The 14,314-nt window shown below is 42.0% G+C and overlaps 1 protein-coding gene across 9 annotated transcripts in view; it reads right to left on the bottom strand.

Annotated features, from left to right (window-relative positions):
- Prpsap2 (phosphoribosyl pyrophosphate synthetase associated protein 2) overlaps positions 1-14,314 on the bottom strand; it is a 35,380-nt gene that overhangs the window by 13,490 nt on the left and 7,576 nt on the right. For all 9 annotated transcript variants that reach the window (XM_085695049.2, XM_085695053.2, XM_085695051.2 and 6 more), the window contains 4 exons: positions 12,670-12,736; positions 8,859-9,031; positions 4,889-5,004; positions 2,081-2,136 (listed from right to left, as the gene is read on the bottom strand). In XM_085695049.2, the coding sequence (XP_085551175.1) occupies positions 2,081-2,136; positions 4,889-5,004; positions 8,859-9,031; positions 12,670-12,736 (412 nt within the window). The remainder of the gene's footprint in view (positions 1-2,080; positions 2,137-4,888; positions 5,005-8,858; positions 9,032-12,669; positions 12,737-14,314) is intronic.

Raw genomic sequence — 14,314 nt, 5'->3', positions numbered from 1 at the left:
AGAGCACTTTCTGACCTGTCTGATGCTGAGTTCCATTCCCAACACCAAAATAACAGCAGCAATAATAAATTAAAAAGCTGTCTGACATCACGTCAGCTGGTAGTCACTGTCCCAGCTGTCATAAGCACCACACAACATACACAGAAGAACCTCCAGGACATGGTGCTGGGTGAAGAAAGCATGCCATAGATCATTTCCTTGTGACGGCAAACCCACACAGACAACCGAATCTGCTCGGAGCAGTCTGAGGAGAAGGATGGCTTGATTTCTTAATGGCCACAGGGTGATTTTCTATGGTACCAAAGTCTTGAAGAGTGACAGGTGGCATTTGTCATTACTGTAAATGCACTATAAAAGCTATGAACTGTGAAAAGCCTCCAGTCCTTCCAGGCTCTTAGGGTTTGCATCGCAGATTCAACCTTACCAGATACTGAAAGCATCAGAAAACCACTTATTTCTGTACTGAATATGGAGATAATTTGTTTCTTGCCTAATTTTAGTAAAAAAGACCTATTTATTACTTTGCCCTAGGAATTATATAATTTAGAGATGATTTAAAGGTCATAGGAGCAGGGCTGGAGAGATGACTCAGCAATAAAGAGAACTTGCTGCCCTCACAAAGGATCCAGCTTCAGTTGCCAGCACACACTGAAGTTCAAAATCAGCTATAACTACAGTTCCGGAATCTGATGCCTCTTCTGGCCTTCAGGGACATCAGACATATATGTGGTGGTGGACACACACACATGCAGACAAAACAATCATATACATTAAAATAAAATAAATCTTTAAAAAAAACATAGGTGGAGAGCTGGGTGTGGTAGTATGTCTTTAGTCCTAGCACTTAGAGGCAGAGTCAGAAGGATCTCTGAGTTTGAGGCCAGCCTGGTCTACATAGTGAGATCCTGTCACAAGTGGATGTGCATAAATTAGTTACATGGAAAAAATATATCGTCCTTCCATACTAATGATAGTCCCTGGTTCCTTCACACTACCTTGTTTGTCTTTTTTAGTAAAAGGACTACATTATTTATTATACTGTATTAGGATAATACAGTATATATATATATTATTTTTTCCCCTAGAAATCCAGTGAACCAAGGCATTTGACTGGAAAATGATTTTAGTTTTTTTCTTTTTCTTCTTGGAAAATAATTTTTATTTTTACAGAGTTTGAATCCTGTGTGATTTTGTGCTTTCCCTCCCTAGCGCAGTGGTTTTTCTAGAAAGGCATAGTGATTGGTATGTGAAAAACCTTTCAACCAAAACCAGTCTGCAGTAGTTTATCATCAAGCTACCATACCCTTGGCAAAACCTAGCTTGCGCTAAAGACTCTGAGCTGCCTTAGAGTGCTTCCATTTGCAAATGTCAGTTTTCTGCACACACAAACATGTGGCTTGTCAGCTGGATGCAAATCTGCTAATAAGTCACTGAGTTCTTTGACGATGAGGCAGTAAACAAAATAGGTTAAGTCGGATTTTTAATAATTACATTTATTGCCAGGCATGGTGGTGCACGCCTTTAATCTTGGTACTTGGGAAGCAGAGGCAGGTGGATCTCTGTGTGGTCCAGGGACAGCTAAGGCTGTTACACAGAGAAATCTTCTCTCAGAAAAACAAAAACAACCCCCCCTCAAAACAAACAAACAAAAACACTTGTTTATTTAAAATGGGTTAGCGATGTATGGAGGTCACAGAACAATTAATGGGAATTGATTTTCTCTTTGTACCATGTGGGTCCCAGGGACTGAACTCAGGTTAAGCATCAGGCTTGGCAGCAAATGACTTTACCTTCTGAGACATCTTACCAAATCCCTGAAGCAGGACTTTAATGACAGATCTGGAGACTAAGAGTTGATGCACTAGGTCAATATTCCTCAGATGGCAAGACTTTGGTTAGGAAATATGACTGGCAGATACTAAAATATCTAGGTAACAGGTAGATGGCAGGATAATACTAAATTAACCAATGGAAGAAAAATAAGGGGGATTAGGGGAACCACTGCAGCCTGACCTGGACAATGGGATTCAATGGAGACATCCTAAAGACACAGCAAGAGAGGCCATGCAGTCCTACATACCTCTTGGCTGAGGCTGGAGACTTGGCCACGATGACTGCGTTCCTATAATCTGGGATCTGTGGCAGACAAGAGCCAGGGATTACTACCTTGTCTCAAAGAGACTATTCCAACAACCAACAAACATGAACATTCTAGCAGACTCAAAATTGTCATTTGGTCACTTAGAAGTTTCACCAAAAGAAAAGTTCAAAGTAAAATCTCCCGATAAAAATGTTCTCAATATAAATTTACCTATATATAAAAACCTAGTACCATAGTACAAATGTGCTCTTCAAAAGTTAACAGAGGTTGCTCAGTCAGTAAGCTGACTGCTGTACAAGTGTGATGAAGCAAACTTGGCTCCCCAGCACCCACATAAAAGCTGGGTATGGCAGCCTGTGTTGTAACCCCAGTGCTGGGAGTAGGGGAGTAGGCAGATCTCTAAAGCACACTGGCCAGCCAATCTAGCTAATCAATGAACTCCATATTCAGTGAGAGGCCCTCACAAAACAAGGTGAACTGAGGAAGATACTGAACACTGACCTCTGGCTTCCACATACATGTGCACCCACAACAATGCATACTTCACACCCACACCCTACAACAAAACAAAACAACTAACAGAAGCAAGTCAGGTGTGGTAGTGTGGGTCTATGATCCAAATTATCCAGAAGGCTGGGTTTTAAGAGCTGCATGGTGTGAACCTGTCTCAATAAATAAAGTATTTTCACGAATCCCACATTGAACGTAATTTCACAGTACAAGGATGACATTCACTGAACCTGAATCCAAATTCATGTCATATCCCAAAATACTGTGGTTTAAACAGGTGACAAACACAATGTAGTCATAGTTACTTCATGCTAAGGAAAGTCATTTGTGAAAGGACAGTCAACCTAGTGCTACTTAAAAAAAATACGATAAAAGTCCCTCCAAACAAACAAACAATGCAAGCAACAGACAAGTGGGCAGCACCTTTAATGCCAGCATTCAGTGGGCAGAGGCAGAAAGACCTCTGTGTGTTGAGAATAGCCTGGTCTACATAGTAAGATTTGTCTCCAAAAAAACAAACAAACCAAAAAGCAAACAAATAATCAGCCACTTTGGGAACCTTTTAACTGTTGAAAAACTAAGTACTTAATGCTAATGATGATTAGGGAAGATGTCATTGTGTCTGTATACACAGAGCGAAACCATTTTGCTGTTTCTGACTTCATCTTGGCAGTATTTTCAAACTATAGTCTTTAAACATAACCAACTCATTAAGTGCCATTGTTCCACTGAAGACCATTCCCATTGCTGTTTCCTCAAAATAACATGGCAGTTGTTTTTTTCCTATATGTTTGTCTATGTACCATGGTTATGCCCAGTACTGCAGAGGCCAGAAAAGAACCAGATTCCTCGAACCGGAGGTACTGTTGTGAGTCACCTTGTGGATGTTGCGAACTGGTTCTCTGGTAGAGCATCCAGTTCTCTTAACAGCTAAGCCATCTCTCTAACTCAACACTGTGAACCTTAACACAGGTGGTTGTACCATCCAAAGCCCTACAAGCGTGTTTTCAGGAAGGACTGACTATGGAGGGAAGAGTCACCCTGAATATAGGTGGCACTGATGGACTAGGTCCTGGACTCAATAGGAGAAAGCAAGCTCTGCTTCCTGAAGGATGCTGTGACAGTGCCCCAGGCTCCTGTTACAGTGACTCCTCACCATGAGACGGTGCTCTAACTCTGTGAGTGAACATAAACCCTTCCATCTTCAGCTGCTCTGTCAGATCTTATCACAGCAAACAAGGAAGTCACTGATATTATGCCTTTATTTGCCATCGAACAACATCAAACTCTGCCAGAGAGATAGACTAGCCAACCAAACAAACCACTAGCAAAACAAAAGGACTCTAAAATAGACTCAAGAGGAAGACCTGGACCATCAACCAGAAAATATATATACTTCAGAATTATTCAAAGTGTTGCATTCAAATGTAACATCAAGAATGAAGCTCTCTGGAAGAGCTGCTACAGAGAAACACCGCTACAGTGAAACACCTTATGTGCTAACAACAGCTCCTAAAAGCCAAACACCAGAGTACCATAAACCAAAAATGTAAAAGGCTTCTGAATTAACAGATTACATATATTTATAAGATTAAACAAATTCTGAAAGCATTTGGGCAAGATCAAGGGATAGAATCTGCCCCTGTGTGATTCAACAAAGGGTCAGGTCAAGAAAAAAACAGATACTATTTTAAAGAGACAGAGTTTTCCTTCAGAAATTAACAAAAGGGAACTGATGAAATGAGACGCAGGACGGGGGAAAGGCCAGCAAAATGTGCAAAATATGAAACTGGATGAAAAAGTCAGCCACATGGAACTCACAAGTCAATAAATATAAGGAGGATGGGGTGAACAAGAAATGGCTCAGCAAGTCAGGTGATGGTGGTGCACGCCTTTAATCCCAGCACTTAGGAGGCAGAGGCAGGTGGATCACTGAGTTTAAGACCAGCCTGGTCTACAAGAGCTAGGGCTGTTACACAGAGAAACTTTGTCTCAGGACCAAAAAAAAAAAAAGAAAGAAAAGGTTCAGCAGTAAAGAGTACTGGTTGATCTTCTAGGACGTGGGGTCAATTCCCAGCACCAGCACCACATGGCACATGGTGGCTCATACCATCTGTAACTCCATCTCTAGGGGATCTGATGCCCTCCTCTGGCCTTGATGGGCACCAGGCATATACATGATGGACATACATACATGAAAGCAAAACAGCCATACATATAAAAATTGGGGGGGGTATTGAGTGGAAAAAAAAGTATAGACAATTAGATCTAGCTTACCTCCTCTTGAATATACTGTAACAGGAAGGGGGAGGCTCTTAAGTTATCCACTGGAATATTGAAGAAGCCCTGGATTTCCTTCTGGTGTAAATCCATAGTGATAAGATGAGTTAGACCTTCAAACGTAAACAGGTTAAACACATCAGCATGTTGTGGGAGTAACTTCCGCTGCCTCAATCAATAGTCGCTGAAATACGAGCCCACAGTGCAGCGGGGAGCGACTTCCGCTCCGTCAGCCAATAGCTGCTGAAATACCAGCCCACTGGGGCGTGGTATATTTCTCTTTTAAAAAGAGAAACATATCCGGAATAGGCCCTCTTGGTTCCGGCTCTTGGTTCCGGTGCTCGGTCTCGGCTGCTGCTCCCGGCTCCTGCTCCAGCGACTAGGCTCCCTTCCTGACGGTTTATGGTGTATGTAAGTTTTACCCCCCCCCCCCGCCAAATAAATAACCCCTTAAAACATAACTGGTGTGGGATTGATTCGTTAATATCAGCAGTACCATAATACTATAACAATGACTGGGCAAACACTTGAAAACCTGGCACCTCTACTGCTCCTAATTTTAGTAATACAAGATGAATGATTTTCACTTCCATTTCAAGTACAGAGGTAGTGGGTGGAGAGATGGCTCAGCAAGTAACTCTTGCAGAGGATGTAAGTTTGGTCCCCAGCACACGCCAGGAGACTCATAACCACCTGTAACTCCAGTTTCAGAGGCTGAGGTCCTCTTTTGGCCTCTAGAAGCCTACACATATGTACATATACGCACACACATACGCAAACATAAAAATATGCCCTTAGCCATAACAAAGAAGCAGTGCTCGCTCTGGCAGCACACGTACTAAACCTGGAATCCTAACAAAGAAGTGCTTATGGAAGTGCTGTCGCAGCAGATGGCATCTCCAGGAAGTTTCCTTAGCGGGGACGACAAAACCCAATAGTAATACCAAGACCAGGTCACTGGGTCATCATTTTGTAGGGTCCAGTGGCTAATACTGTCAACCTGATAGGATTTGCAATCACCTAGGAGATAAGCCTCTGGCATGTTTGTGAGGGTTATTTTGATTACACAGAGGCAAGAAGACTCACTAAGTGTAGGTGACACCATTCCCTGGGCTGGTGTCTGCGGCTGCATAAGGAGTCCAGCACTCACTCACTGCTTTCCTTCCTGATTGCAAACAAAGTGTGAGGCGCTGCATCAAGGTCCTGCTATTTTACCTTCTGTGCTGAGATGGCTGCATCTCAGCCTGGGAGTCAGATAAACCTTCCTTCTTAAGTTGCTCTTGTCAGAGGTTGTCACAGCAGTGATGTCATTAGCTAACACGGCTGAGGTTTCTGGAATTCACATTTTTTTTAAAGCCATGTTTTGCTTTTGCCTTCTTTGCAAAGCTACTTGGAAAATATATTCCATAATAAGTGTAAGAAACAGTGACCCGGGGAAGGTTCATTCCTTTGTTTGCACAAATTTCTGTGATCTGTACCTCCTATCATCATATACACTCGTAGGCACAGAAGCCTGACACACACAATGAGAGCTATGTAAGAATGTACAAACACATAGAAAATACTTAGGCTGTGGAATGAACAGACAATGCACAGGATAGGAGAAAATCTTTGCCAGCTACATGACATATCAGGGGAGGTGTTATCTAGAATATAAAGAAATGCACAAAATAAATACCAAAAAATCCAAACAAACAAACAAAAAACAACCAAAATCCCCAAAACACAAACCCCCAAACTGCCAATCAAACAGCAGGCTAAAGAACCGACTGAATGGACAGTTCTCAAAAAAAGTCATAAGATGGGCAACAAATATTTTAGTGTTTGACACCTTGAGCGATCAGGGAAACATAAATAACTACTTTCAACTAGGTGTGGTGAGGTACATCTTTAATCCCTTGAGACTGTGTCTCAAAAAAACCAACCAAACAAAAAATCCCCCACCATAAAAAACTTTGAGATTCAATCTCACCCTAGTCAGAATGGAATGGAAAACGAGTAACGACAATTACTGTCAAGGCTGTGGAGTAGAAACACTATTCACTGCTACTGGGAGTACAAACTGGATGCAGTTGCCACGAAAATCAACGTGGAGACGTCTCACAAAATCACACATAGAAAGAACTACCAGGGGCTGCAGAGATGACTTAGGTGTTAAGGGCACTAGCTGCTCTTCCAAAAGAGTTGGTTCGGTTCCCAGCACCCACATAGCAGCTGACAAAGGCCCGCAACACCAGTTCCAGAGGATCCAATGTCTTCTTACCTCCGAGGGCACTGCAAACATGTAGCATACAGACACAACATGTAGTCAAAACACAGATAAATATTAAAAAACAAAAGGCTACCATATATCCCAGTTAAACCACTCTTTTGCAGACATGCTCTGCCACAGTTGCATATTCATATATAATGCTGTGCCAGATGGTGGTGGCACATGCCTTTAATCCCAGCACTCAGGAGGCAGAGGCAGGTGGATCTCTGTGAGTTTGGAGCCAGCCTGGTCTACAAGAGCTACAGGCTACAAAGCTACAAGAAAAAAAAAAAGAAAAAAAAAAAACGAACAAAAAACCTCCATATATAGTGCTGCTCTATTCACAACCATGAGAAAACAGAACCAGCCTAGAAGTACAGAAGATGACTAGATAATGAAATTGTGGTGCATTATAAACAATGCAATTTTATTCAACTATAAAAAAATTAAATTTGTAGGAAAATGGATTTGAAAAATCATATTAAACAAAGTAATCTAGGCTCAGAAGACAAATATGCATGTCCTCTCATATGTGGATCTTATCTTTTAATGTTATATGTATGTGTATGTATATGTTAGCATATGGTATGGATTACGAAACTAGAAAGAAAAGAGAGGCACTGAAAAACAGGAAGGGGTAAAATAGCACAGCCTACTTGAGGAGCTCCAAGACAGCGAGAAATCCTGTCTCAGAAAAAAGGTAAATGTTACCTGAGGAACAACAGCCACAGCTGCCCTCTGGCAAGAGCATGCACACACACCCATGCACACATGCCCATGCACTTGCACACACTTCTACACACACGCACACACATCTCTAAAATGAATGATGAAACCTAATAATCTGTACACTAATTTAGAAAGTACAAAGATGTTTTTCAAAATATTTAGGCTGTTACAACCTGAGAATGTTTAACAGAAAGTAATATATGTGGTAAAATGAAGATGGTTCCTGTACTAGAGTCCAGCAATAAGGTTCAAAAGTGACGGTTTCTCACAAAATTACACAACGGACTACCAGGGGCTGCAGAGAGGACTTCTCCTCTTTCAAAACTTGAATATGACTGAAACTGTCAACACAAATGTTAAACAAGTAATTCAGGAAACAAATGAAACAGAAGGTCTTCTCATTACTTCTGTGTCTTAGGGTATTGGAAGCGGAATTCTCTGCAGTTTTCTAATTAAGCCAGACCCCAGTTTACTGTGGTATGTTTTTCATGATTTCAGATACCCATGGTCCAAAAACAATTAATGACAAGTTCCAGAAAGAAACAATTGATAAGTTTAAACCTCAGGTCACCAGCGATGTGACCAGTCTTGTAATGGTTTTCTCCTCCCCCAGGACAGGGTACTGGTGATGTGTATGCCACCCAGCTGGGATGTGAAATGTAACCAGTGCAGTACTGCAGGGCCAGCACACCTCTCCTGGGAAGGGGGACCACTGTATAAGCTGTCTGTCTTTAAATGTCTTTAAAAGCTGTTTCACTGTTTGCACTCTGTCCTGAACTCTAGTCAAGATAATGCTTTGAAATTCCTAAGGTAAAAAACAAATCTGCCATACAGTGGTACACATCTTTAGTTTCCTCCTCTGGAGGTAGAGACAGGCAAATCTCTGAGTTCGAGGCCAGCCTGGTCTACATAGTAAGTTCCAAGAAAGCCAGACATAAAGACACTGTCTCAAAAAACAAACAAACAAAGTCAATCTGCCATTCTTACCAGCTTTGCACATCATGGAAGCCAGCAATTTTGAAACAATGGAACCCCTTTTTCTCATCTTGCACTGCTTGCTATAAGGAAAGTAGGGGATCACGCCGATGATGCTCTTGGCACATGAGGTCTTACACGCATACACCATGATCAGGAGCTCCATGATAGTGGTGTTCACGTCCCTGAAACCCGTGGACAGTGTCAGACACTTAGTATATTACTTGTAACTATAAGACTTTAAGCATTAGACACAAAAAGGACAAATCCCTCCTCTCAGAGCTCTATCAGCTCCCGAGCAGACGACCTGTTTTCTCACTGCTCTGTAGAGAACCAGTGCCACCATCATTCACCCCTTCTCCTGTCCCTTGTCCCTGTGAACCTCTTCCTCATCATCTCAGTCCTCTGCTCCTCTTTGGATGACATCCCAAGAGAGAAGTTTACAGTCGCCCTCTCCTACTCTTTCACTCTCTCTCCCATAAATACACCAAAGAGGTTTTAGCATCCAAAACAGCTCCCCAACTTCCATCAGTAGTCTCCAACATTTGGCTAAATCTGTTGGCTAGTCAGTCTTTCCCTTTCTGCTGCCCCTAAGGCAGCTGTCGCCTGTGCCTACATTAGATGCACAATGTCGCTCTGCCTCCTTGTGATAATTTGAATGAAAATGGCCCGAGAGGCTCCTAGGGACTAGCACTTTTGGGAAGTGTGACCTAGGTGGAGTAGGTTTGGCCTTGTTAGAGGAAGTGTGTCTGTCACTGGGGGTGGGCTTTGAGGTCTCCATTTCTTCCTGTGGCCTGTAGATCCAGATGTAGAACTTTCAGCTCCTTTTCCAGCACCATGTCTGCCTGCATGCCACTATGCTTCCAGAGTTATGATGAAAATGGACTAAATCTCTGAACTGTAAGCCACCCCAATTAAATGTTTCCTTTTATAAGAGTTGCTATGGTCATGGTGTCTCTTCATAGTAATAGAAATCCCAACTAAGACACTACTGCTTTCTGTGGTTCTTTTCTTGGTTCCCACATTTCCTGCCACAGACATTTGTCTCCTCCTCCTTTCACCCTTCATCTCTCAGTTCTGTAAATGCTGGCCACTCTCACAGCCCCATCTCTCGCCCAAGATCCCCTTCTGAAAGCAATCTGACTAACTGGTGCTAGGTGTTTCCATCTGAATGTGAAAATCTAACCCATACTAAAGGAACTGCTTTTCCCTGAAAATGCCTGCATCTCCAGAGAACCTGCACCCACCACCTCACTGGCCACACTGCTCCTCAGGCTACTCTGGACAGTTAGAGGTGGTTAGATGCCTCTCTTCACATGGCTTTGCCTTTCACCGCTCCACTACTACTCCCACTGGATGACAGTGGCCTGCTGCTGCTCCCACTGAAGCCCTCAGTTTACACTCCAAACAGAGCAGCTTGTCTTTAAAGTGTAAGCCAATGCAAAGGTAGAAAGCCCGGAAATGGTTCCTCCTCCACCCACAGCTGCATAGTGCCTCCCAGGGCCCTCTAAGATCTGCTCTCACAGTCTTCACCTTGACACTTGTTCCTTGTGCCTTCTTAGACACCCACTTTCCTCTTCACTGAGGCCTGCCTTGTCTGTCCCTTTACCCTCTGACTACCATCACCAAAACTCTCTCCCATCATTTAAAAAAAAAAATCTTCGGCAATTTTAGGATTTAACTTAGGGGCTCTTAAACGCAAGACAACTCCTCTACCAGCTTTAGCACTCCCCATTCCGTGCTATATGTCATAAAGCACTTACTCTATGGTCTACCTGATATCTATCAAATTCTACTTTTTGTTTTGTTTTCTTTGTGAGAAAGTCTAACTATGCAGGCAGGGACTGCCAACTTTTTGACACTGTGACATAATACTGAGGTCTACAAATGTGTTGGGCCACGGATGCATACAACATATGGCCTACAGGACAAATACACCTTGTCCATGACGCTACTCCGAAACTAATGATCCTTCCACTTTAGTCTCTGAGTGCTGGGATTGCAGGCATGCACTACCTTGTCTGGTTTATCATGTTCTCTGTGTGTCTTCCCTCACTAGATCATCTACTATTCCGAGCACAAAAGCATTTTGCACATGTAAGAGGACCTCAATTATTAAAATTAACAAATATTGTTAATAATCAAATGCCAACATTTGGATGAGAAGCCTGTATTACTATTGAACAAACCTGATCCCAGATGAATTAAAAATACTTTCAGAAAAGCATTCTGTAAGGAATAGTAAGCAGGGGAACCATAACAAGGAGATAGTCACCCTGAGGTCAATACTACCACTAACTCAGATAAGCAAATAGATGACAGGAAAATGTCAGTTAATGGACAGGATTGCCTTCATTTAAAATCTGTCTTAGGTTTTTAGTAGCTTAAACTAGTCTGTACTTAAAAGAAGGGGTGCAGTACAACTTGATGGTACGATGCTTGCCCAACTATAGGAGGCACTTAGTCTGATCCCTATTACTGCTATTAATCCATCAGCAAGTTAACCGACCAACACAGTGCAGCAGCCACTGAATGTGACACTATCAAATCCTTAGTCTACCTCTTGGCATCTCAGAAAGAAGATCCTGGTGTACAGGCTTTCTGCAACCTGGTCAAGACTGAGAATACGTGAAGAGAGAAAGATCTGATCATACATGTGGGCAAAATAGCCACACAAGTAAAATTAAATAAATAAATCTTAAAAAAAGAGATTTATTTATTATATAAACAGTGTTCTGCCTGCATGTATGCCTGCTGGCCAGAAGAGAACACCAGACTTCATTACAGATGGTTGTGAGCCATATGGTTGTTGGGAATTGAATTCAAGACCTCTGGAAGAGCAGACAGTGCTCCTAATCACTGAGCCATCTCTCCAGGCCCTAAATAAATAAATCTTTTTTTTTTTAAATAAATAAATCTTAAAAAGAGAGAGAGAGAGAGAGAGAGAGAGAGAGAGAGAGAGAGAGATGGCTAAGAACTGCCCCTAACTCCAATTCTAGGAGATTCAACAGCTTTTTGATTTCCATACAAACCAGGACGACATGCAGTACATTTACATACATAAACACAAAATATTCATATGCTTAAGATAAAAAATACATCTAAGAAAACAAAACAAAAGACCAGAAAGGAGACACAGTTCAGTTGGTAAAGTGCATGCACAACACCCTGGGTTAAATCCTCAGCAATGCATAAAACTGAGCACAGGGGCATGTGCCTGTAATCTTAGAACTCACAAAGTGGAGGCAGAAGGATCAGCAATTTGCCATTCCTGACAATTGTCAAAGCAAACAATACCAAACACTCAAACACACAAATCCAGAGAAGGGCAATCACAGTGATATTTGCCTGGGAAGACTAAGGCAGAGAGATCTCTTGAGACCAAGAGTCTGGGGCTGGCCTGGAAACATATCAAGAGTTGAAAACAAAACAAAGAACCGAGGGGGCAAAGAGTAAGAAAGCCAGCGGTTTCGGTAGAAAACCTAGCAAAAAGGGGGCTGCAGAGATGGCTCATGGGTATAGGCTCTTCTGGTGTCCAGGAGCATGTGGTACTGCTCTCTGGCTCAGTTCCACTGGATCTGGAGGCTGCTACATTGAAGTTCATGACCATCTTGAACTCCAGTCCCAGGGGATCTGATGTCCTCTTCTGACCTCTGCAGGTACTTGGCACACACATAGTATGCAAATAAACATGCAGGCAAGACACTCACATAAAATGAAACTAAAGACTAGCAAAAGCACATCAGTTTTAAACTATCTTCCCCTGTGTGGTCAGGTCTTCAGACTGATAAGCGTACCCAACAGGCAGTGAGAAACCACTTACTTTGAAATGGTCTGGATGATAAATACATCTTTTCCTCTCACAGACTCTTGAATTTGGACTCTTGTTTCTAAAGGGAAAAGGAAGGAAAGACACAGTCAAAAATTTTAAGACATACACCAAGTCTGCATTAATTTCCAACCTTGTAAACTACAGAAACCAGGACTACTACCAAACAACAAAACTCACTGACATTAGCATATCGCCATTAGTCATACTTCTGAATCAAATTTAGGCTTCTCCCATCACATGAAAGCAGTGATGATGTACTCAGTCATCCAGCATCAAATGAAAACTGAGGCATAAACATAGTATAGTGTGGGATGAAAGAGGATCAGGGAATATGTCTGCTCTTAAACACCTGTTATTAGCAACAAAGGACAAATCCAGGACAGAACACTCCACAGGGGTAGGTTCGTAACATCAACACTGGAGGAAAAAGGCGAAGTGTGGTCCGGCTCTATATCAAAAAGAACCACATCAACCTTCTGTGCATAGTGGTGCTTGCCTAGAATTCCAACACTCAAGAAGATGAGACAGGAGGATACAAGAATTGGAAGCTAGACTGGGCCACAAAGACAGAGCCTAATTCATAAAATAATAGCAAACAAAAACAAAAAAAAAATTTAAACATGGAAAAATCCACTTCACTTGAAGCTAGGAAACATATAAAACTAGCAACAACAACAAAAATCATAATTATAGCTAATGTCTTAAAATGTGACAAAAGTATTCTATTTATGAGCAAGAACTTTTATGTAGAAAATGTGACCAGGTATCTAGGATTAAGTAACATATTCAGAGAGTAAAACAACAAACCCATGTGGTAGATGTCAATAAGGCCAGTCATGGTACTGTTCCAATTATCTCCTGTTGGAAAGTTTTCATTAAAATGCTGGCAAACTGGAGATGTAACTCAGTGGTAGAATAATTTGCTCAAGACTTTGTGCTCCATTTCAGTAACAGGAAAAAACAAACAAACAGAAAACAAAACAAAGCAACTGGGTGTGGTAATGCCCACTTGTAATGCCAGCATTCAGGAGGCTAAGGCAAGAGAATCTCAAGTTTGAAGCTAACCTGGGCTATATGGTGAGTTCAAGGCCACCTTGGGCTACATAGTAAGGCATTGGTGCAAAAGTAGCAAGATCATTAGAAAAAAAAATGAGTGTGCTTAAAAAATATTGTGGTGTGCTGCTACAAACGGGCTTTAGAGTCAAGGGGTCTGGATCTAAAGCTTGGCACTGCTACTTGTGAGACTTTATACCTACTCCTGACCCAGGTTCTCAGAATCTATGAACTGTAAGGAACACAGAAGTTAGTTTCTCTGAATAAACTAAGGCTTTTCCATCTCATTACTCCTAAGCTGGGGAATGAACCAACCTGCCTTGTCCCACAGCCCCATCCTACCACAGCACTCCCCCATCCAGTCTCCCTGAAGAGAACCCCCAGATTCCAATCATGTTCCGCTCTGTAGCCACCATCTTAGAGGAGGACAGCAGCAGTACTGGTTGAGAGCTTTCTAAGACTTAAATACCAGACAGAATCCTGTAGTGAGGACAGAGAGAGAATGAGTATTTACTGAGCACCTACTATGTGTCAGAAGATTATGTCAAGTACAGAGATTATCCCATTTATTACTGGCCAAGAA

Source organism: Myodes glareolus, chromosome 9 (assembly GCF_982192425.1).
Source record: "Myodes glareolus chromosome 9, mMyoGla1.1, whole genome shotgun sequence".
NCBI lineage: Eukaryota > Metazoa > Chordata > Mammalia > Rodentia > Cricetidae > Myodes > Myodes glareolus.
This window is presented reverse-complemented; position numbering and strand designations above follow the sequence as displayed.